The sequence below is a fragment of the Petaurus breviceps genome, unplaced genomic scaffold (assembly GCF_028583685.1).
Source record: "Petaurus breviceps papuanus isolate PSGF00001 unplaced genomic scaffold, PetGlider_PUasm1.0 186, whole genome shotgun sequence".
In the NCBI taxonomy this organism is placed as follows: Eukaryota; Metazoa; Chordata; class Mammalia; order Diprotodontia; family Petauridae; genus Petaurus; species Petaurus breviceps.
Window position 1 is genome coordinate 46,952,507 of NW_027185798.1, and position 21,313 is coordinate 46,973,819.

At 48.7% G+C, this 21,313-nt stretch overlaps 1 protein-coding gene across 1 annotated transcript in view; it reads left to right on the forward strand.

The window, feature by feature from the left end:
- The window catches only part of ALX3 (ALX homeobox 3), an 18,768-nt gene extending 905 nt beyond the window's left edge, over positions 1–17,863 (forward strand). The window contains exons 2-4 of the mRNA XM_069090411.1: positions 6,876–7,192; positions 10,212–10,340; positions 15,457–17,863. Of these exons, the coding sequence (XP_068946512.1) occupies positions 6,876–7,192; positions 10,212–10,340; positions 15,457–15,765 (755 nt within the window). The 3' untranslated portion in view covers positions 15,766–17,863. The remainder of the gene's footprint in view (positions 1–6,875; positions 7,193–10,211; positions 10,341–15,456) is intronic.
- Positions 17,864–21,313: the final 3,450 nt, after the last annotated feature.

Here is a 21,313-nt window from a genome sequence, read left to right on the forward strand (position 1 = left end):
GTGGCGTGTAAGCAGCCCAAGATCTCTGGGCTTGGCTGGTCCTGACCATTCCAAACCAGCCCGGCCCGGTACGAGACGGTCCAGGTCGAAGGGAGCAAGTCTTTTGTGTCTCGGCCCTTCCTCTGGTTCTCAGCGCCAGCTTTCCCCCACAAGCCTTCTCTCAGCCCGGGCACGGGCCAGTCCTCAGGTCCTTTCTCCACTCTGCCTTAATTTCTTTTCCCCTGGTCAGCATCAGAAGGGCCTGGCTCTCTAGACAGGCAGCCAAGTGACCTTGGCTCCTAGGGTCATTTGTCCAGCCGATCATTCGGTTGTTCTCTCTCTAACATTATGTTTTTTCACTGTTCGAACACTGCTCGCCGAGGTTAGAGTTACTCCTTGCTGTTTTACTTTCAACTCTATCTAGGTCCAGGGCTGGGGCTTCCCGAATTGGATAGAGGGATCCCAGTTCCTCCTTGGAATATGCCCAGGGCCTGGGTTCTCGAGTTGCTTCTCCTGTAGCAGCTTGTCCTTTCCCAGGAACTTGACTGTTTCTTGCCGCCGAGGAGGCTATCGATCCCAGGCTGAGGGGTCATACCTAGGAAAGCAGAGCGCGGCACAGAGCAGCCAAACACCCGCCGGTGTCTCTGGAGCCAGAGCTTACAGCTCTGTGACCTCTGGGCCCAGAGAAATCTGACCCAAAAACGCTTTGGCTGAGTCATGAGCTCCGGAAAGGCCCTGGCCTTCACTGTACTCTTGTTTGGCACCCTTCTGCACGTTAGATCTCCGAACACCCTCTTGGATAACTCCTGTCTGTCCTTTGCTCTTTGCCGAAGGAGTCAACGAGGCCTGAATCTCTAAACTGCCTGCTGCCAACCATAAGAGAGATGTCCTCCTTCTCTAGAACCTGTGGGGTGAACAGTGTGAGCTGCCAAAGAGTCTCGAGCTAGCTCCCAGGCCTATGCAGGTCCCCAGCCGACTGGTCATCCAAACCAAACCAAGACAAGTCCCTCGTCTTGGTCTTTGCTTCTTTTCCCTATTCTGGGCTGGACTCGAGAGAAGAATGGGGCTGGGGGTCAACTGTAGGAAATGATTGACTCCTCGGTCCTTCATGTCTGCATTCTTTGAAAGTGGCTTTCCTGATAAAAACCACAGTTGGGACTTAATGAGAAGCAGTTGGCCTAGCTCCTCAGATCCCCGCGCAGACTGAGGGGCCCGCCTGCTTTGTAAACAGCAGAGGTGGAACAGGTACAGCCGCCGCACTGGGGTGGTAAAATCTAGCTTGGTACAGCAAAGAGGGGAGCGCGGAGGACCCAACAATTCCCCTACCCGCTTGCCACACGTCATTACCCTCAATAAGGCTGCCTGCGTTCCCGAAGTGCTCCGGCCTGGAGTTGCCCCTACGTTGTATGTAGGGGATGCAGGGCCAATGAAGGGCCAGGGAAATGAGGGGACAATGCTGCAGCCACGGGCAACACCTGAGCATCTCAAAAATCGGGGGAAGAACCCGTAGAGAACGAGCATCAAGCAGTGAGGATGGGAGGAGACTGGGAGAGTACGAAAAAAACGAAAATTAAAGCAAGCGAAAGAAAGATAGCGGAAACGCAGTGAGTGCCGAGAATGCCGGCAGAAAAAAAAAAATTTTTTTTTATGGAACACACGAAAGAAGGAAGAGAAAACGAAAGGAAAGCAAAAGAGAAAAGAAAACTAAGAGAAAACAGCTGGAACGGAGAAAAAGTAACTAATCGGGAGGGGAAAGAAAAAAGAAACAAGAGAAAAAACGAAAGAAACGAGAAGAAGAGAGGAAGAGATAAATAGAGAACGAAAGATGAAAAAAGAGGGTGCGTGGGAATGGAAGGAAAAGAAGAACGAAAAGAAGAAAGAAAAAAAGAATCAGAGGAACGAAAACAGCGGGCTGGCTTTAATGCTTAAGGAAGAGCGCAAGAAAGAAATGCTTCAAAGAAAGATGGAAAAGAAAAGGATCAAAAGTGGAAATAATGGGGAAGCCGTGGATGGCCTCGGACAGTCCCGAGACGCAGCCAAAGTGGACTCCTTTTCCGAGGTCGAGAGGATTTGACTTCGCGGCTGTTTGGAGGTAGACCCGCAGGAGCCGAGAGCCTGCGGAGAGGGAGCCAAAGGGTCAGTCCCTAGTTCGGGTGCTCGGTGGACAGCCCGAGCCTTCGGCGGAGGCTGTTTTGGAGTCCCTCTCTAGTTGCCGGATGGTAGAAAGAGATGAGGAAAGCCACCTCATTTCCAGAGCCTTTTAATAACGGGCTCGAAATATTTCCAGTCCAGACCAGTAATTGTGCAGCTGTTCCCCATCTGGCCCGATTGGTGTCTTTACAAATCGGGTTAATTTCTCCAGAAAAATGCCTCGGCTCCTCCCTGCCTCCGCCCGCGGCCGCTTCTTCCTTGCTTCTCCTGTTCCCGGGTGGGTTTTCCCCTTTCTTCTCTTCTCTCCGGTCCGGGTCCGGGTCCTGCTATTGGCTTTCCTTCCCTCCTCCGGGTCTCGGATCCTCTCTCTCTGGAAGAGGAGGGTGAGAGAACTTTGCCTTCTTTGTGGGATTAGTTTGGGAACCAAAAGGGGAGTGAAGGTAGGAACCTTAAGTCCCTTCTTCGGCCGGGCCCGCCCCGCTCGAACACCCTGGGCTGGATTCGGAGCTCCTGGGCCGGGCTCAGCTTTTCAAGACTCGGGGCTGGAATCGAATCCAGTGTTGGAACACGTATTCCGGACCAAACAAAACTAATCTGTAAACGTTCAGTTTGTTCTTATTCCCAGCCCGGGCCTCGGCCCCCCGCGGGTGATTAAAAGGCTGGGCCAGCTCTGGGGACTAGAGTCGTTCCTGAGAACAAGAAACACGGGCCTCCCTCTAAAACAAGTTTCGAACTTTTTCTTTGTCGTAGACCCCCTCCCACCCCCCTTCTCAAGATATCATTTTAAAATAATTTAAGGAAATGCTAAGTTTTACTTAGAGGTTAGTAAAAATAAAGATGTAATTTTTTTTCTCCATCCAAGTTAATGGACCCCCCAAAATCTGTCGACCGACACTGCTCTATGAAGACCTTGATTCGACTTTCCTCAGTCACTCGGACCCCACCGAACATCTTTCCTTCCAGATGTCTCTTTCCATCCCGGAGCCCAGGCCCAGGTCACCTCCTCCAAGCGCTCCTGCACCCTCTTCCTCCGAAACCCGCAAAATCTTAGCGCCCAATTGGGGTTGGACAGAAAGGGGTTTGCAGGGCAGAGGAGGAGGTGAGGAAAGCCGTCGAGAAGAAAGAGCCCCCTCGGCCGGGGCAGCACAAGGAGTTGGGGGTGAAGGTGCGGGTGGGAGAAAGAGAGAGAGAGAGAGAGAGGTCCAAGGCCCCTACGAAGGATTAAGACAATCAGACCTCACAGTCAAAGAATTGCGCCTTCTCCTTCCCAAATCTGCTCCTTGGGACACCACCTTCCCCAGTTCACATCGTACCCTCTTCCCACAGCTCACATCCCGTGTGCGATGTTAGCTGTCCTTCCTGAGCACCCAGTCCAGAATCAGTTCTGAACTCAATACCCCGTCGGGACTCCCCTCCAGCCCTACATTCCAGGAGTACGTCCCGTCCCCTCTGGCTTCCCCAACAGACCAACGCTGACTCTGTACTCCGTTCCTCAGTCCCACTCTGAGAGCCTCTCTCCACGGCTCCTGCACCCACGTATTCCTCTCCACGCCGCGCAGGACGTGCTCGCACTCCTCCGAGCAGCTTTTACCCTTTCCCGATCTATTCTAGTTCCTCTCCGCGTGCTCTCTAGGTTAGTGCGGGTTTGGAAGCGAGCAGCTAGTCCATCTAGTCCAGAAGGTAAGAAGGAAGAGACCCACCAGAGTCAAATAATCATAGATCTGCATGAGACCTCGCCGGTAATCTAATTAACCGGTACCTGACACACAAGCACCCTCTCCACCCTATCGGCAAGTGGCCACCCAGCTTTTGCTTCAACACCTCCAGTGAGAGCGGGCCTACTATCTCTCCGAAGAAGTTCATTCCACTTTCGAATAGAGTTCCTCGTTAAGATTTTACATCAAGGCTATATTTGCGGCTTTGCAAAGTCCACCTTCCAAACCGCGCTCACCAGGAAAGAAAATGTGTCAAAATGCCTTCTGAAAAGAGAGACAAGTCTGGAACTGATGTTATGGGAAAACTGGCGCCCAAGGGGAAGGTGAAGAGATCTAAACTTCAGGTGGAACCCCGCAGAGTTGTAGGGTGGGTACAGTACAGAATTCAGATGTTGTGGCTATGCCTGCCATGGTTTCTTCATGTCCCCACTGTCCCCCCTCCTCCTCCACCTTTTCATGATCACATACTTTCTATTTCCACTCTAACTTATAAAGTTGTCTACTTTTTTTTCTTATTCGTGATCTTGTACTACTAATCTGTCTTTTACTTTTTCTTTCATTTCTTGCTTTCTTTGGCACCTTTTTCTACAATCCTTTGCATCGGATTTCTTTTTTCTCTACCTCCCCCGCCCCCCAGACTGCTCCCGGAGAGACAATTTCCTTGGGTGCCCTGAAGTACCAGAGGAAAACCCTTGAGAATTTCTACCCTGAGCCCTGCTTTCTTCCCACACCCTTGCGGAGTTGCTGAGAGGGGGTCCCAGAGATGGCTCCACCTTCTCCTTTTTCAAAGTTCTCATTTTCATCAAGACTAGCTGGGGGAGCGGGGGAGGGATGCAGTGAGGCTATGGCTTTGCTGTCTGATCTTTCCTAGGACAGCTTAAGTGAGCTGTGTAGTGTTTAAGCCGTCCGGAAGTGGAATTCCAGAAAGTCCAAAAGGAAGACATAAGGAGTAGGAAATGAGGGATGGAGGAAGGGGGGTGGGGGGAGGTTTGGTCCTTTGAAAATGCTAAGCACCTGAGGCAGCAACAGCCCGGGGTGGACAAAGTACCATCCCAGGGACTTCTATTTCAAGGTCAAATACCCTTTCTTTCCCCAACCTTCCCCCTCCCCCCATCGTGAACTACATTTCACAATGCTGCAGACCTTCCCTCAGCCGAATCCTTGGTTTCCTCCAGGATCCATCTGGAGCTGGGGGCCCTGATAGATGTCCAAAACAGACACTTTCCTTGAACCAGAGTCCCCTATCCTCCCACTAAGCCCTATTTCTCAAGCGGCTCTCCAAACAATGGTGTCTGCATGTTTTTGCCAGGAATTGGAGATGTATTTCCAAGCCATTATCCTTCAGAACATATTCCCCTGGTTGTTAATGAAGTTCTTATGCCTGGGAAATTTTGTCCTGCTGATCAAGACCTCCCCAAAGTAGGCTTCAATGACTGCCCCTAGATGTCAGACCTCTAGACTGAGATTTCATGCCTTCTGGCCAGTGCTGCTCCCCTTTACCTTCCTCACTCTCCCCACCCCCCAAAAAATTACACTATACAAGCCACTTTCCAGTTCACCAGGCAGATTCCTGCTTGCCCCTAAGAAAGATTTTGCCTGTTAATGTTAAGAAAAATATGCCCCAGTTTGCCTGTTATCTTCTTCTATCAGGGAAGGGGGCTCAAGAAACTAGGAAATGGAAAATCTGGTAATTCTGCTTAGAGCCTTCCCTAACTTCTATAGCCTGAAGCGGACCATGTGATCTTGTCACCAAAATTCCCAGGAAACTGCTTCTCTACACTGGACCTCAGAGGGGGGTTAGGTTGGGGGCCTGCTGGGAATGGGGCCAGTGACAGGGATAGGGGATGTGAGAGTGAGAGAGTGGTACATTATTCCTGTAGCAGAGAGGGGAATTTTATGGGGGTGCTTCTGGAGGTCTGCTGTCCATGGGAGCGGCTGGAGGAGATGGCTATGACCTATTTTTCATCATTCTTGTGACATGGTGGATCTCCACAAGTGCTTCTTGAGCTAACATTTCAGAGTGAAGCTGCTGGGAACAGTTCCCAGCCTGAAAATGGATTACCCCCTTGCTCATTAATTTTTGGGTTGTGGGGGAGAGGCTGGACCAGCTAAGGAAGGAGACAGGAGGAACAAGGGAATGGGACTGGAAAGGGAAGAGAATTTGCCATCATTCCTCAATCTGTACCCAACTGTTCCCCTTTTGTGTTCCATTTACACTCATTGTAGGTCTTATCATGACCTCTAACACTTCCTGAATACTCTTGATTTCCTTAGAGATCTGGAGTCCTTTGGAGACCTTACATGGTCTGGAATCCTCTTCATTGATTCTTTTCCTCAGAAGCCCCCATTTCTGTTGAACCGGGCTGCAGTGAAGAGAACTCCAGTTTTTAATTTAGTCAACAAGGTCAAGATCCAAGGATTGGGATGGGACTAGGGATGGGGAGAGGCAGACTCTTGGAAACCTCATCCCTTGAGGCAGAATTTTTTGGTTTAGCTAGAGACATTGGGTTAATTCTGAGAGCTTGGGGTTCAGAGTTTGTCCCTAAGGTTTTTGGACATACCTGGTCATAATGAGGAATGGATGCCAGGGGATGGGAAATAAGATTACTTGAAATCAGGATTTGGTTTTTAGCCAAAGCAGGAGTGGGGAGGGGGGAGGAGGGACTCATCAACAAATCCTTTTGCTCACCAATCTCCAGCCCAGGGTGGTCATTCCCAGACATAAGCATCAGGCCTGAAACCCTGTAAGAGACATCCACATGGAACATTTCCCTGAGGCACATCTTAGTGCCTTCCCCAAGACTTCCAGATCCTTTAGGACCTGCTCCCTGTTCTGTTTTACTCTTGCCTAGACCACAGAGCACATGCTCCCCCAGGGCCCCCTCCACAGGCAGCCCTCCAGAATGCCAGGCGCCTACTGAGGAGGGAGGGGGAGGTGGAGCCAGGAGACGTCAATATCCCCCCTCCCCATTCCACCCACAAAACCCCAGAGTCCCCTTTCCATCCCTCCCTTTGTGTTTTCCATTACAGCGGAAGAGAAGGTCTCCAAAGTCACCAGCTTCCCCCCACTGCCTCTAGACTGTCCAGGAGGCCCCTTGGAAGGACCCCCAGAGCTGAGAGGCTCCCCAGCACCCTGCCTGGCCAGGCTCCGGGGACCCCTGAGCCCCCAGCTCACTGACTCAATGGAACTGCCCAAGAGCAAAAACAAGAAACGGAGAAATCGGACTACGTTCAGCACCTTTCAGCTGGAAGAACTGGAGAAGGTTTTTCAGAAGACCCATTACCCTGATGTGTATGCAAGAGAACAGCTGGCCCTTAGGACCGACCTTACTGAGGCCCGGGTACAGGTGAGGGGGCTCCCTGGAGGCTCAAGCCACTTCTCTTCTTGTACTGCCTGATGGGAATTCCTTATCTTTACAGAGCAGGAGATGGGAGACACAGAGGGGTGGAGATCAAGGGTGGGCCAAAGGGAGACCACGCTGGCATGGGTGAGATCTCTGGGATGTGGTCATCAACAAAAACTCTTCTAGGGGATTTCTGTGGTGACATACTCAAGTTCGTAAACTGAGAAGCTTGGCTGTTTGGTGGAACAGAAGAGTAGAAGTAAGAGGGGTTCGTGTCCCACCTGAGAAGTGATTGCATGGAATGGTAGGGTTCCCAGGGACAGGAGGATCTTACACTGTCACTCTTGTTGGTTGCTTGACTCTTGCAAGGACCCAAGCATAACAAATCTGGCTGATTTGTTCTCCCACTCTGGGGGACTCAGCCCCTAGGATTTGGTCTAGCTCCTTGGATAGGGTTCTGGGAGGAACTAAAAATTTTGTGCCCAAGATCTGGAAAAGGGGAGGAGTTAGAAAGTGGGGGACAATGGAACCTGAGACTACGGGAATGAATAAGGGGGTGTCATCCCAAAGTTATATCTTGTCAATAAGAGGAAACTTTTTTTTAAGCAATCGGGGTTAAGTAACTTGCTCAAGGTTACATGGCCAGTTATTTTGTGTGGGTGCCAAGTATCTGAGGCCAGAACCAATCCCAGGGCTCCTGATGCTGGGTGGCGCCGGGCCAGTGCTTTTACTCACTGCACCACCTGGCCACCCCTAAGAAGAAACTTTCACCTAGGTTTCCCCAAGCACCCACAAAATAGTGCTGGGACTTCTTCTGAATTAGGAAGCACCAACCCCACCAAAACAACCAAGCAAGGCAAAGCCCATATTTGCCATAAACCCACTGCCAGGCTGGGGGTGGGAGTAGGGGGAGGAAGGGAGCGAGAGTCAGAGAGAGAGAGAGACAGAGAGCCCCTGACTTGAAGACTGCTTTGAAAACAGGGATAAGGAGATGCTCTGAGGGAAGAAAGGCTGCTTTCAGACAGGGAGAGTAGAAGTAAGAGGAGGTGGCTTCAACTATCTGTGAACCCTTGGTGCCTCCTGGAAGAGGAGTGAATAGTGTTGGGATTCAGAGTAGAACAAGGGGGACACCTTAGCCCGAGCTTCTGGGCTTCTGTGCCCTATAGGTGCTCATCTCACAGGTCCTAGAACACCCCACGGTCCCAAGCCCTCCCAAAGGTCAGTCCGTCCATTATGGGCCAGGAAAGAGCCAATACCATAGGGCAGGACCCCCCAGTGTCCCATAGTCCTTGGAGGGAGAAAACTAGAGATAAAAACACTTCAGAAACCTGGAGCCCTGGGGAGCTCTCAGCTGGTATCCAAGTACACGGACACAAAACAACTATTTTTTTTTCCTGTTCTAGACATGAGGAGACAGATGGAGACATTCCTTTCTCCCACCCCCACACCCATTCCTTTTCCTCAGACTCTCAAAAAAGAATGATAGATTCAGAGCCAGAAGGAACCACAGAGAACCACAGAGTCCAGTCCCTTCGTTTTGCAGACAAGAAGGCTGAGGTCCAGGGAACGTTAGTAATTCAGCTGATGGGGCAAACATCAGAAGCAGGATTTGAATCTGGGTCCCCTGCCTCCAGATCTAGTGCTTTTTCCGCTGTCTTGAGGGGATATTCTTTTGGGTTTTCCAGCTCTCTGGAGCTAACTGGGAATCTTTCAGTAACAGTATTAGCTAACATTTATAAAGCAGCTTAAGGTAGATGTTATTATTACCCCCATTTTCCAGGTAAGGAAATTGAGGCCTAGGGAGGTCAACTTACTTGCAGCTAATAAGGAACTGGAGAATGATTTGAACTCCCAAGTCCAGTGCTCCATCATTATGCAAACTAGCAGACAGATAATACATATTCCCTGATAGAGTATTCTTTTCCTTGTTCGGGATTCCAATTCTAGCCCCATGGAGTTGAGTAATAAAAAAACCACACATGCACACACACAAGTGATTGCCCCTGAGGCAGGGGTAGGTGATGGTGGACAGGGCAGAGAACAAGTCTGTAAATAATTTCTCAATAATGCTGCCAGGGCTGGGTCAGGTACTGGCAGGTAAATAACGAGAAAGAAATTAATCTAGAGGAATGAGGGAGGTACTAGTAAAATACCCTTGCTCCTGAGAATGTGTTGGGTTCTCTGTCACCCTGGAAGTCTGCTCCACACGTGACTCCCAGGGGTTGGGGCACAGAGTGGTTGTTTCCTCACTCTCCAGCAACTGTTGTTGTTCAATGGTGTCTGACTCTGTGATCTTATTTGGAGTTTTCTTGGCAAAGATACTGCAGTGATATTTTCCATTTCCTTCTGCAGCTCATTTTACAGATGAGGAAACTGAGGCAAACAGGGTTAAGTGACTTGCCCAGGGTCGCACAACTAGTGTCTGAGGCTAGATTTGAACTCGGGTCTTCCTGACTCCAGATCTGTGCTCTAACCACTGCACAACCTAACTGTCCCATAAAATGAGGGGGTTGGACTAAATGACCTCTATAATCCATTATTGTTCTACATCAATGATCTTTCCTGATCAGAGAGAAGGTATTCACAAAGTATTCAGTTACACAAATGTACACAAACATGTACATGGATGTACTTAGATATGAATATATAGGCATGCACACTTTACCAACCTTCACACCAGAGTCCTGGAAAAACACCTAGAAGAATGAGTCAGGTCTGGAGGAGGCCAATAAAACCCTTCCTCTATCTTGGACCTCTCCCAGCTCCCATCCCCTTACTCCCTGGGTTGTGAGTGGTTTGTAGATTTATTAGCCCCAGTAGTCCAAAGCTTCGTGAGGACACACCCACCTCCCACTCTGTCCTCTCAAGGTCCTTTTTTCTGGGCTATTTGCCCTCTGGGCTCTCCACCCTTCCTAGTTGGCTCTGTGATCTTGTGAACCCCATATCCCTTTCCCAATTGGCTGCCTTACCAGAGGAACTCCCCATCTTTCCTCTCTTCTCCTTCTCCTCCCTCCCCACAAAGGTCTGGTTCCAGAACCGAAGAGCCAAATGGAGGAAACGGGAGAGATATGGGAAGATCCAGGAGGTGAGGAACCCCTTCACAGCCACCTATGATATATCTGTGCTGCCCAGGACAGACAGCTATCCCCAGGTAAGGTGGACAGAGAGAGACCCTGGGAACCCTGGGATATACCATAGCCCTGTCCCACTTCTCCCACCAAAGCCCACCTCCGTCCACTGGGATTTGGGATCTTAAGGACCCTATCTAAGGTATCAGTACTTCCCTGGGTGTGTGTGTGTGTGTGTGTGTGTGGAAATGGGCCAGAATGTTCCCTGTAACTAAGCATTAAGAAGGAAGACAGGAAGGAAGAAGAAGAAGGGAAAAGGGAAAGTAAAGTGAAAGCCTCTCTGCCAGTCAGAAAAAAAACGAGACTAGCAGAGCATGGACAAGGAACCCTAGGCAAGATATCAACATTGTTGGCCCTTGCTCTTTACTGTCCACTGGAGACTTTGAACCTTTATCATAATCCGTAGAATTTGAATGGACACAAAATAATTAGCTACACGTCCAGGGATGGTAGGATTTCCCAGCAATGAAATAAGTGCATTTATAAGGTGTCACGTTAGCCTGCTGTGGGCTGAGCTCTAGGTAGCTGTCCAGCTCACCTGTTTTAGTTTCAGTTCTGGAGGAGAAGAAATGTCGGGGCTCTTCTTCCTTCCCTGTGTCGGACGACTCCACCACTTGCTGGGAAAAAGAATGGGCCAGTGCTCTTCAAGCTTTGTAGCTTTTTTGCCCGAAGGAAGTGGAGATGCTTAAGATCTAAAGTGGAGAAAGATCAGGGGTCAGTGGTGGGAAGGGGACTGGGCTCGAGCGACAGCTGCTTTCCGATATTCAGACTGTCTTGTGGAGGAGGGATCAGGCTTACTCTGCACAAGGACAGAACCAGCAGCAAGCTGTGGAAGTTGGAGAGGCAGACATCGGGGTAAAACTTCCAGGCAATCAGAGCTGTCCGAAAGTGGAGTGGGCAGTCTAGGAGATAGCAGATGGGTCTTCTGCCCTACCCCACCCCCACCCCGCCTTACTGGAGTATTGCAGGAGAGGCTGTGACCATTTGTCAGGTATGTGGTAGAGGGGATCCTTTTTCCTTGTTGGATACATACAAAAATATTATTACAGAAAAGAAAACTGAGGCTCAGAGAGATTAAGGAACTTGGCCAGGATCCTTTTCTACTCTGAGATTCTGTGATTTTGAGCATTCAATTCCAACATTGCACCTACTTCCCTCTGGTGCAGCCCCATTCCCCCATCCCCCTTTCTCCATATCCATATTCAACAGAACACTGCATTTTCTAGGCTAGATTTACATTGGAGTACAGAATAATATGTGAATTAAGAAACAGTACACCAGGGTAAGGTCATTAGTTGTGCATAAATATATTTTAAAAATCATGTCTTCTTAAATCACCTAGATTGGGGAACATTCAAGGTTTCTTAAGTAAGTTCTAGGGAATCATGACAGGGAATCTCCAACCTCCCATACCATTGGGAAGTTGGAGGCGGGGGGGGGGGGGGGGGGGGGGACGGGGAAGAGAAGGTCTGTCTTATGGCCGGAAAGAAAGTTGCCCTAAAATGCCTTCCCCCAGCTGATTTGGAGGCCACGGAAAATTGATTCATTCACCAATTCTACCATCCCTGACTGACTCCCCACCAGTTATTATTGCTGCTTTCATATTTCCCTTCCCACAGCATCACCTGAAAGAATCAGCCAGAGGGACATAGAAGCTTTAAAATCAAATCCTTAAATAAAGGTCATCAGGACAACACAGAAGACACCCCAAAAGTTTATATAAAGACTACCTCCCACCTCCCATTTTACAGCAGTTCCTCTTCCTCATCCAGACGGGGCCAAGGCATTTTCAGTCACTTTCACTGGAAAAATAAGAATAAATCCTCTGTTTTTTAGAGCCTGGGAGTCCTCAGCCCAATGACAATCAGAGCCAAGGAGGCTCCTTCGATGTCTTCCCTGGTTTCCCTACTTGTTAGTACTCCCCCCCACCCAAAGGTCTTGTATATACTTGCCTGGTTTTCATGTTAATACCCCCCTCCCCCCAAGACAGTCAGTCAACGGACACTTATGAAGCTCTTACCATGTACCAGATTCTAAGCAAAGCATTGGGGAAAACCCTCCCTGCTCTAAGGGAATTCAAATTCTAATAGGGGAGGGGGAAGAGACAACTTACAAAGTATGTACAAGATATATACGGTGTACCTAAGTTCAGAGGGAGAGGTGGGAAAGATTTCTTCCAGAAGGTAAGATTTAAGCTGTCTGGAAGCCAGGAAAACCTGGAGACAGAAGAGAGAAGGGACCCCCTGTGGAATGTTATGATTTTGTTTTTTGTTTTCACCCTCAAATCCCCTGTGCTTAGCCTGGTGCCTCGCCCCTAATAGGTGTTTAATAAACATTTGTTGAATTGAATAATAAAGAAACGACTTGGCCACACTCATCACACGTTCAGCCTGGCTCAGTCTAGACCAGTCAGAAACTGGTTACTATTAACAACTATAATGTGACTCATAGTTTGCTTTAAATGCTTTCCACACAACAGCCTCGGGAGAAAGGTATTGTAGGCATTAACCCCATTTACAGATGAGGAAACTGAGCTTCAGAGAGGGGGAAGGATGGTGCTGGCCCTTCGATCCCCTTTGACAGGCTCTCTCTCAGGTGACCAAGGGACCCAAGTGGAGGTTTGTTTGTTTGTTTCCTCTCCTGCCTCCCCACCCCACTCTACTCCCATTCCCTATGAGGTCAGGGTGCAGGAGTAATACTAAAAAGTCCATTCATATCCCCGCCTTGTCTGAGATCTCCTGGAGCCCTCTTCTTCTTCCCCAGGCTCTGGCATGCTGTTTCCCCACAGTGTATGGGCAGGGCTAACCCACTTACATTATGTCCATGCTCATCATGGCATAGGGACAAAACACAGAAGAAGTGGGAACAAGCCAAGTCTTTGATGGCCTCTGAGGCTCAGTTTTCTTTGTCTCTAAAAGGAGTTGGACTGAATGCTTTTAGGGGGTGGAGGATGGGGAAGGAAAACACTAGATAGCTGGTAGTGAGTGACCAAGTGAATAGACAGCCCTGCCTCCCTGGGTTCAAGTCCTGATTCATATACATGTTATCAGTGTGACCCTGGGCAAGTCACTGAGCCACTCTCTGCCTCAGTGGTACAAAGAGGATGTTTTCATTGTTGCTCTGTCATTTTCAGTTGTGTCCAGCCCCTTTTGGGGTTTTCTGGGCAGAGATCCTGGAGTGGCTTGCTATTTTCCTTCTCCAGCTCATTGACATATGAAGAAACTGAGGCAGGCAGGGTGAAGTGACTTGCTCAGGGTCACATAGCTAATAAGTGTCTGAGGCTGGATTTGAACTCAGGAAGATGAGACTTCCTGACTCTGGGCTCGGAACTCTATCCGCTTTGTCACCACACCATTACAGACACCTATATCACTGAGCTGTTAGGATCAAATGAGAAAACACAAACCTTTAAGATATTTATGTAAATAAATGCTAGCTATAATTATAATATTAGATGTTAGATGTGGGAACACCTTCCATTGCTTTCAGGTTTCATGAAGGTAAAGGAATCATTTTCTCAGGGAGGCTCAGAGTGAGAGGGCTCCCACCTGGGGGGCGATTGGACTTTGCCTTATTTTTTCTTCCAGGAAACTTTCATTAAAAAAAAGTTGAGATTATTGAATAATATTTTTTCCCAGTTACATGTAAAGACTTTTTTTTTTTTTGCTTTTTGGATGGGGGAGGGCAGGGCAATTGAGGTTAAGTGACTTGCCCAAGGTTACACAGCTAGTAAGTGTTAAGTGTCTGAGGTCTGATTTGAACTCAGGTTTTCCTGATTCCAGGGCTGGTGCTTTATTCACTGACCACCCAGCCACCCCATAAAGACAATTTTAAATTCATTTTTAAAAAAGTTTTAAGTTCCAGATTTTCTCTCTCTCTTCTTTGCCTCCCGCCTCCCTGAGATGACAAGCAACTTGATATAGGTTATACATGTTCAGTCATACAAAGTGCATTACCGTATTAGTCGGGACATTGCCTTTTGAAAGTGGTGAATGAGTTTTTTTTTTGCTCTGATGCTGTTGTTAATAATAGTTAACATCTTTATGATTTCTACTCTGTGCTAAACACTTTATAGTTACTATCTCCTTTGATCTTTGAAGCAACTATGGGAGGAAGGTGCTTTTATTCTCCCCATTTTACAGAGGGAGAAACTGAGACAAACAGAGGTTAAGTGGCTTACCCAGGGTCACACACTTAGTAAGTATCTGAGGCCAGATTTGGGGCCTTCATGATTCCAGGCCCAAACTCTCTACTTTGTGACCCAGTTGCCTATAAACCTCAGTATCCTAGTCTGAAGATGTTATGGGCCCATGGTTTCTTGGTTGTGAGGGTTTCCTCCATGATTATGGATCTTAACCCTTCTATAACTTAAGAGATGCATCCTATAGACTTGCCTGAGGCCCAGAGAGGACAGGTTTTTTTAACCACAAAGTTAACAAGTTTCAGAGCCCGGGTTTGAACTCAGATCTTCCTAACTCCCAGGCCGGCACCCTGTTCACTCTCCCCAGATGTCTTTCTCTTATGTACAAAATGGTGTTGGCAAAATTTGTTCTAGTTACTCCATAGCATCTGGGGGAGAAAGGGGTAGGAGTGGGGGGTTGACAGGTGCTTCGTAGACCAAAGAGCCTTGTGTCCATATGGGTTTCTATTATTGTTTCTCATTGGGTGGGGAGGGGGATCATCAAGGGCCCAACCTCCAGATTGTCTGTTTGTCACCCCGTCATCCCAAGGGATGGCCAGACTTGCATGGTGGAAGGTGACGGGGAGAAGGCACTTTGAGAGTCAGGAGAGAGAGAAAAGGCATCTGGCCATGCACTCTCCTACTAACTAGTGTGTGACCACACTTTCTTCACCTGTAAAATGAAGAGCCTGGTCCAGATCATCTTGAAGGGCCATGTCGAAGATGGATGCCCTGGCTGTCACTGGGGTTTTCCCTGGGCATTTCTGTGGGCAGTGCCCAGGTGGTAGGTGGTGAGTGGCAGAGACCTTGAAGACAGGGGGTATGGCTGCATTTTTGTTTCTCTTCAGAGTCTGCCATGCAGCACCTTGTGCTTAAAAGGATCAATGAATGCGTTAATATGTGCTAAATACTTGGGTGTTGACTTGAAAAGCTCATGCACTTACTACCTCTCATTTCAGCTGCAAAGCAACCTGTGGCCCAGTCCAGGGTCAGGGAGCCCGGGAGGCCCCTGTCTGATGTCCCCAGAGGGGATTCCATCCCCATGCACATCACCGTACTCCCATGCCCACAGCAACGTGGCTGGTTTTATGGGCGTGCCAGCCTCTCCGGGACCTCCCCCCGGCATCTATTCCATCCATGGATTCTCCCCAGCTCTGGGGGGCCACAGCTTTGAGACAGCCCCTGACGGTGACTACAAGTCTCCCAGCCTGGTCTCATTGAGGATGAAGCCCAAAGAGCCACCTACCCTCCTCAACTGGACCACGTGATTGGGCCACCCCAGACTGGACTGCTCCCTCCTTGGACTGCCCTGAAGGTCTTCCTCATCAGATGCAGCCAGTCCTTCCTTTTAATCTAACCCCTTGCCCCAACCCCCATATACAGGAGAGGGATAATTTCTGCCTCTGTTAATTTCCAGACACCAGAGAGGGCACACCATTCACCCGTGGTCCGCCACTCCCTCACCCACCCTCCCCTGCAGACAGGTCCATAGAGAGAACAGCTGTGCCCACCCCAAGTCCAGCAGTAAACAGACTGGAGTTTCCTTCCTTCCTTCTTTCCTTCCTTCCTTCCTTCCTTCCTTCCTTCCTTCCTTCCTTCCTTCCTTCCTTCCTTCCTTCCTTTCCTCTTTCCCTTCCTTCCCTTCTTTCTTTCCTTTCTTTCTTTCTTTCTTTCTTTCTTTCTTTCTTTCTTTCTTTCTTTCTTTCTTTTCTTTCTTTCCTTCCTTCCTTCTTCCTCTGTCCCTCCTTCCCTTCCTTCCTTTCCTTTTTCTTTTTTTGCTCTTTCTTTCTTTCTTTCTTTCTTTCTTTCTTTCTTTCTTTCTTTCTTTCTTTCTTTCTTTCTTTCTTTCTTTCTTTCTTTCTTTCCTTCCTTCTTCCTCCATCCCTCCTTCCCTTCCTTCCTTCCTTCCTTCCTTCCTTTCCTTTTTTTTTTTTTGCTTTTTCTTTCTTTCCCAAGTAGCTCCACAGAGAGGACAGGGGTCTTCCACCCATCTGGGAATTTCAACAGTTGCCTAGTCCTCTTGCCCCTTTTTCTAGACTGCTCCACATCTCCCCAGTTCTGGAGGAGATGTAGGAAACAATTGCTCTCCCTCCTCTGAAGCTTTGCATCATTCAACCTGCAACCTCCCAGATACAGGAAGTCCTGGCTCCAGGTAGGGGCAGGCTCCCAGACAGATGACGTAAGATCTAGGCTGGTGGATGCTATGGAGTGTTAAGAATTTCCTCCGTCAGAAATGAAGAACAATAGGAAAGGGAGGAGCTGGGGAGTTCTAGTTAGGGGGCAGCAGTAAGAGAAGACACTAGGCAGCCAGGCCAGCACCATGGTCCATCTGACCGCTCCACTGACCATATTTCAATGCCCTTCATGGGTGCTTTCACATACCTCCTCCTGAGTGACCCTCGAACCCATAGGAAGCAGTAGGAAGGGCTAACAAGAGGAGACGGTACTCCACTCAAACAGGGACCTGCTCCACATTTTCTGCTGGCAGCATGAAGCTTAAGACTGTCAAGGACCAGAGATCCTTTAGTACAATCCTTGGTTTTACAGATGAGGAAAGAGGCCTAGAGAAGGTTAAATGACTTGCCCTGGTCACCCAGGTAACAAGGGACAGAGTTAGGATTTGAACTCAGGTCCTCTTTAGGTCTTTTCATTATACCTTTCCACTGAGGACAGGCATAACCATTTTCCAACTTTAAAAGGTTTGTTATCCCCAACCCCAGTCAACAGCAGGAGAAGTAAGAAGGAACCTGTGAAATGGGATAAGATGGGATAGGGATGGGGAGGCAGCTGGCTCAATGGCATCATCTCCTAGTCCAAATCCTTAGTCAATAGAGTGGGAACCACAGCCTGGAAATCTTCAAGGATGAAGAGAAGAATTTCATGATGTTGAGTTTTCCTTGCCCCCACTTTCAAAGCTCTTGGGCTCTGCTCTCTCCCAGAGGAATAGATGTGGTATTTGGGGAGGCTCTTCCTCTGGGTCCTACATCCCCCCCATGCCTGAGCCCATTTTCCCCATTAGTCTGTGGAATCATCTCCTGGCTCCCCAAGGAACTGAAATTCCAAAGGAAATCACCAAATATGGCAATTTTGGTGAGCCCTCCCATGGTTTAGGTCCAGAGCCATCACAGAACTGTGCCTGGCTGTTGCCATGGGAACACCAATGGTTCCCAAACCCTGGAACCATTGGTTGGCTCCTCAGTAAAGAAGGGCTGTGACCCAGTTCTTCCATGGTGTCTCCATCAGGGGACACCAAATAAATGTTGATCCCATGATATTTTAACCACCCTTATTTTGTAAAAAAAAAAAAAAATCTGCAAAGATTTTGTCGTTTGTCATAAATAATAAAGGGCTTTCTTTTTTTTCTTATTTTTTTTAAGAGAGTACTGATTTCTGATGCATTCAGGCTAAGTCCTTGGTTATTTCACATCTAGCATGGTATGTTGGGGTGCCATCACCTGGGAAATAGAGGCTCCTTGCTTGTCCCTCTTTCCCAAGCAGAATGCTATCTAGATGATTTAATCTGGGTCTCTTGTTTTATAGAGGAGGGAAGATTCTTGGGAAGGCGACAAGCTTTGCTCCAGGTCCTATGGTTAGTAGATATCAGCACTGGGAAGAGAGTCAAGGACCCCTGACTAGTCTCTAATCACATTCTGATGGTCTTTTCCCCAGACACAGACATATTCCTCAGCTCCTCTTTCAGGGGATCCTGGCGCAGGCTCCAATGTCTTGCTCCAAAGAGGGTCAGGGTTGGCACTTCCAATCCTGGGAGAAGAGAATGGCTTCATGGAGGGGCTGGGAGGTGGATAAAGTACAAAACTTGGAGTCAGGGCAGTTGTTGTTATTCGGTCCTTTTCAGTCATGTCTTCATTTCCCATTCGTGACCCCATTAGGGATTTTCTTGGTAAAAATCCTGGAGTGGTTTGACATTTCCTGCGCCAGTCCATTTTACAGATGAGGAAACTGAGGCAAACAGTGTTAAATGAATTGCCCTGGGTCACACAGCTAGTAAGTATCTGAGCCCAGATTTGAACTCATGTCTTCCTGACTCCAGGCTTAGCACGGGATAGCTTCTTCAGACCTGAGTTCAAATTCTGCCTCAGACCTGCACTAGCAGTGTGACTTGGGACAAGTGACACTCTTCCTGTCCCTTGGTTTTCACATGTATAAACTGAAGATGATGGCATCTAAAGACCTTTTCAGTTCTAAAGCTATCACCCTATGGTTCTTGACCCTGCCCATCTAATTCCTTGACCATTTCTTGAAAACCCAGAAGGGAAGTGGAGGCCATAAGTTGTTTAATAAAGTCTTGTTGACTAATCAGTTGTCACTAGGGGGAGTATCCAGCTGTGCCCAACTGGCCCCTGTCCTTTTAGCCATTAATGGCTGAGCAGGGGCTAACAGTGTGGCTTCAAGTATTTAAAGGACTTCCCTGTGGAAGAGGAAATAATTTGTTTTGCTTGGCCTTAGCAGTCATAACTAGAAGCAATGAATAGAAGTTGCAGACAGAATCCATTTGTGAGGAGGAAAAACTTCCAAACAATTCGGGCTGTCCAAGTGTCTGTTGGCAGCATGATACCTCAAGGCTGGCAGGGACGATAGAGGTCCTTTAGTGCAATCCTTGGTTTTACAGATGAAGAAAGAGGCCTAGAGAAGGTTAAATGACTTGCCCTTGGTCATTCAGGTAACAAAGAACAGAGTTAGGATTTGAACTCAGGTCCTCTGTAGATCTTCTCATTATACCATTCACTTGAGGATGGGCATAACCATTTTCCAACCTTAGAAGGTTTCTTATCCCCATTCCCAGTCAATAGTAGGAGAAAAGGGAATGAGGAAGGACTTGTGAAATGGAATGGGATGGGCTGCCCCCCTAGAAAGTAAGCTCCCCACCTCTGGAAGTTGGAAGGGAATGTCATTTACTTCAACTCCCTCATTTTACAGATAAGGAAACTGAGACCCAAAAAAGGTGAGCAACTTAACCCAGGTCACCTAAGGGAGAGCCAGAATTCAAACAAACCCCAGTCCTCTGATTCCAGATCCAGCATCGGCTAAGGGATATTGGGAAGGAAGGTGTGTGCATGTATGTGGGGGCAGGGAGGGATTGGGGGGGCGGCATTTAGGGTTTCCTGCCATGCATGGGATGGGAGAGCAGTGGCTTGTTTCCTGCTCCCAGACAGCCTTAAGTCTCAGCCTGTCTGAGATTCCTCCAAGCCTCCGGAGCTGTGGGGCATCGACAAAAGCCAGGGCTCTTTCTTGTGGTTTCAGGGTATTAACCATTCAATCCTCTGCCTTATCTCTTCAGGCGAGGGAAATGCAGGCTCACTCGCCCTGCACCCTTGCGGTAAACACAAGCACATTGCTTAGAAAATCTCAGCTTCCCTCTTCTCGACACCCCCTCCCTAACTCCTCATCTTTCAGGCCTGAAGAAACCCAATGGCACAAAGCCACACAGTCCAATTTTTATCCCCTGTCAGGTCGTGGAGAGAAATCGGTGCATATTGGGAGCCAGATCAGATTTCCCACCCAAGATCTTCCTGCTGAGGAGACAGTAACAGGACCCAGGCATCCCCAGCCTTGCCTCACTCTTGATCTCTGGAAGAAACTGGCATCCCCTCGCCCACCCCACCCTCATGCCTTGTTATTCTCTTTCTCTTCTGACTCTAGAAATCAGAGTGCCAGAATTTGGGACGGGAATGCCTTATCAATCCTGATGAGTCGTCTTGAAGTTTGGGAGCTAGGCAGAGGGCGTGTGTGAGGGGCTAATGGCTTAGGTGATGGGAAGCATCTGAAACCACTTAGGAAATGTGCCATGTGGCCCTAAAGAACGTGGGTTCTGGGGGTTACTGGGAAGGCCTTCTATGTCTTGCTTGGTAACTTCATCTGAGGCATTGTGGACAGAGCAGAAAATGCCAGAATGGACACCAAGGTCTTTCGGCAAATCCCTGCCTACTTGATTCAGTGGATTGAAATCAGCTGCCTCTTGCAGAGCTTTTACCCCCAACTCCCACTTCCCTCCAGGCTTTAACTCAGAGGGCGGTGACAGTGGGGGCCAGGGACAAAGACCTTCCATAGTCTGTCAGTGAGGGATGGTTAAGAGGCCTTGGAATCCCTTGGAGCCATTTCCCATCTCTCCCAGTCACCATAAGTACAAAAGCATTCCTGAGAGCAGAGAAAAAGAAAGCCCCTATATAAGCAAGGTTGAAGCAGGGCCTAAACAGACAAAGGGGACACTCCACATGTCCCCTCTCCAGTGCTGTACCTGAGCTCACTTCCCCTCAACGTGTCAATCCCCTCTACCTCGAGGGGCTTCGTTCCTGGGACCCCCGAGTGTTTACATGAGGCCAGCAGACTTGTAGTTCTGATCTGTCTGATTCAATTAAACTGGATTCAATGCAACAGTTATTTGATTCCTGTGTGTGGAAATCCATTTTTACTGGGAAGAAAAAGCATGAATGAGGAGAGTCCTCAGTGTCTTCTGCTAGAACCGCCCCCCCCCCTTTCAGTAAGCAACCAATAGCCTGGCACTCTTAACTCCTAAGTCAGAGACAGAGATGGACAGAGAGAGACAGACACATATGCAGGATATATTGTTTTCAAAAGACAGCACATGAAAGGTGATGGGGCTGGGGCCGGGATGGAGCCAGGAGGGAACAAAGAAGCTGATGGAAGCAGGAGGTGGGGAAGGCAGAGAGAATGGGAGAGAGTCCTAAGTGTCAGGGAGACAGAGAGAGTGACAGGTAGAGAGAGAACAAGATGGAAAATGGTGGGGAGGGCAGGGAGGCCAGGACCCAGCTACTGGCTCCAGTCCAGGGGAGATCT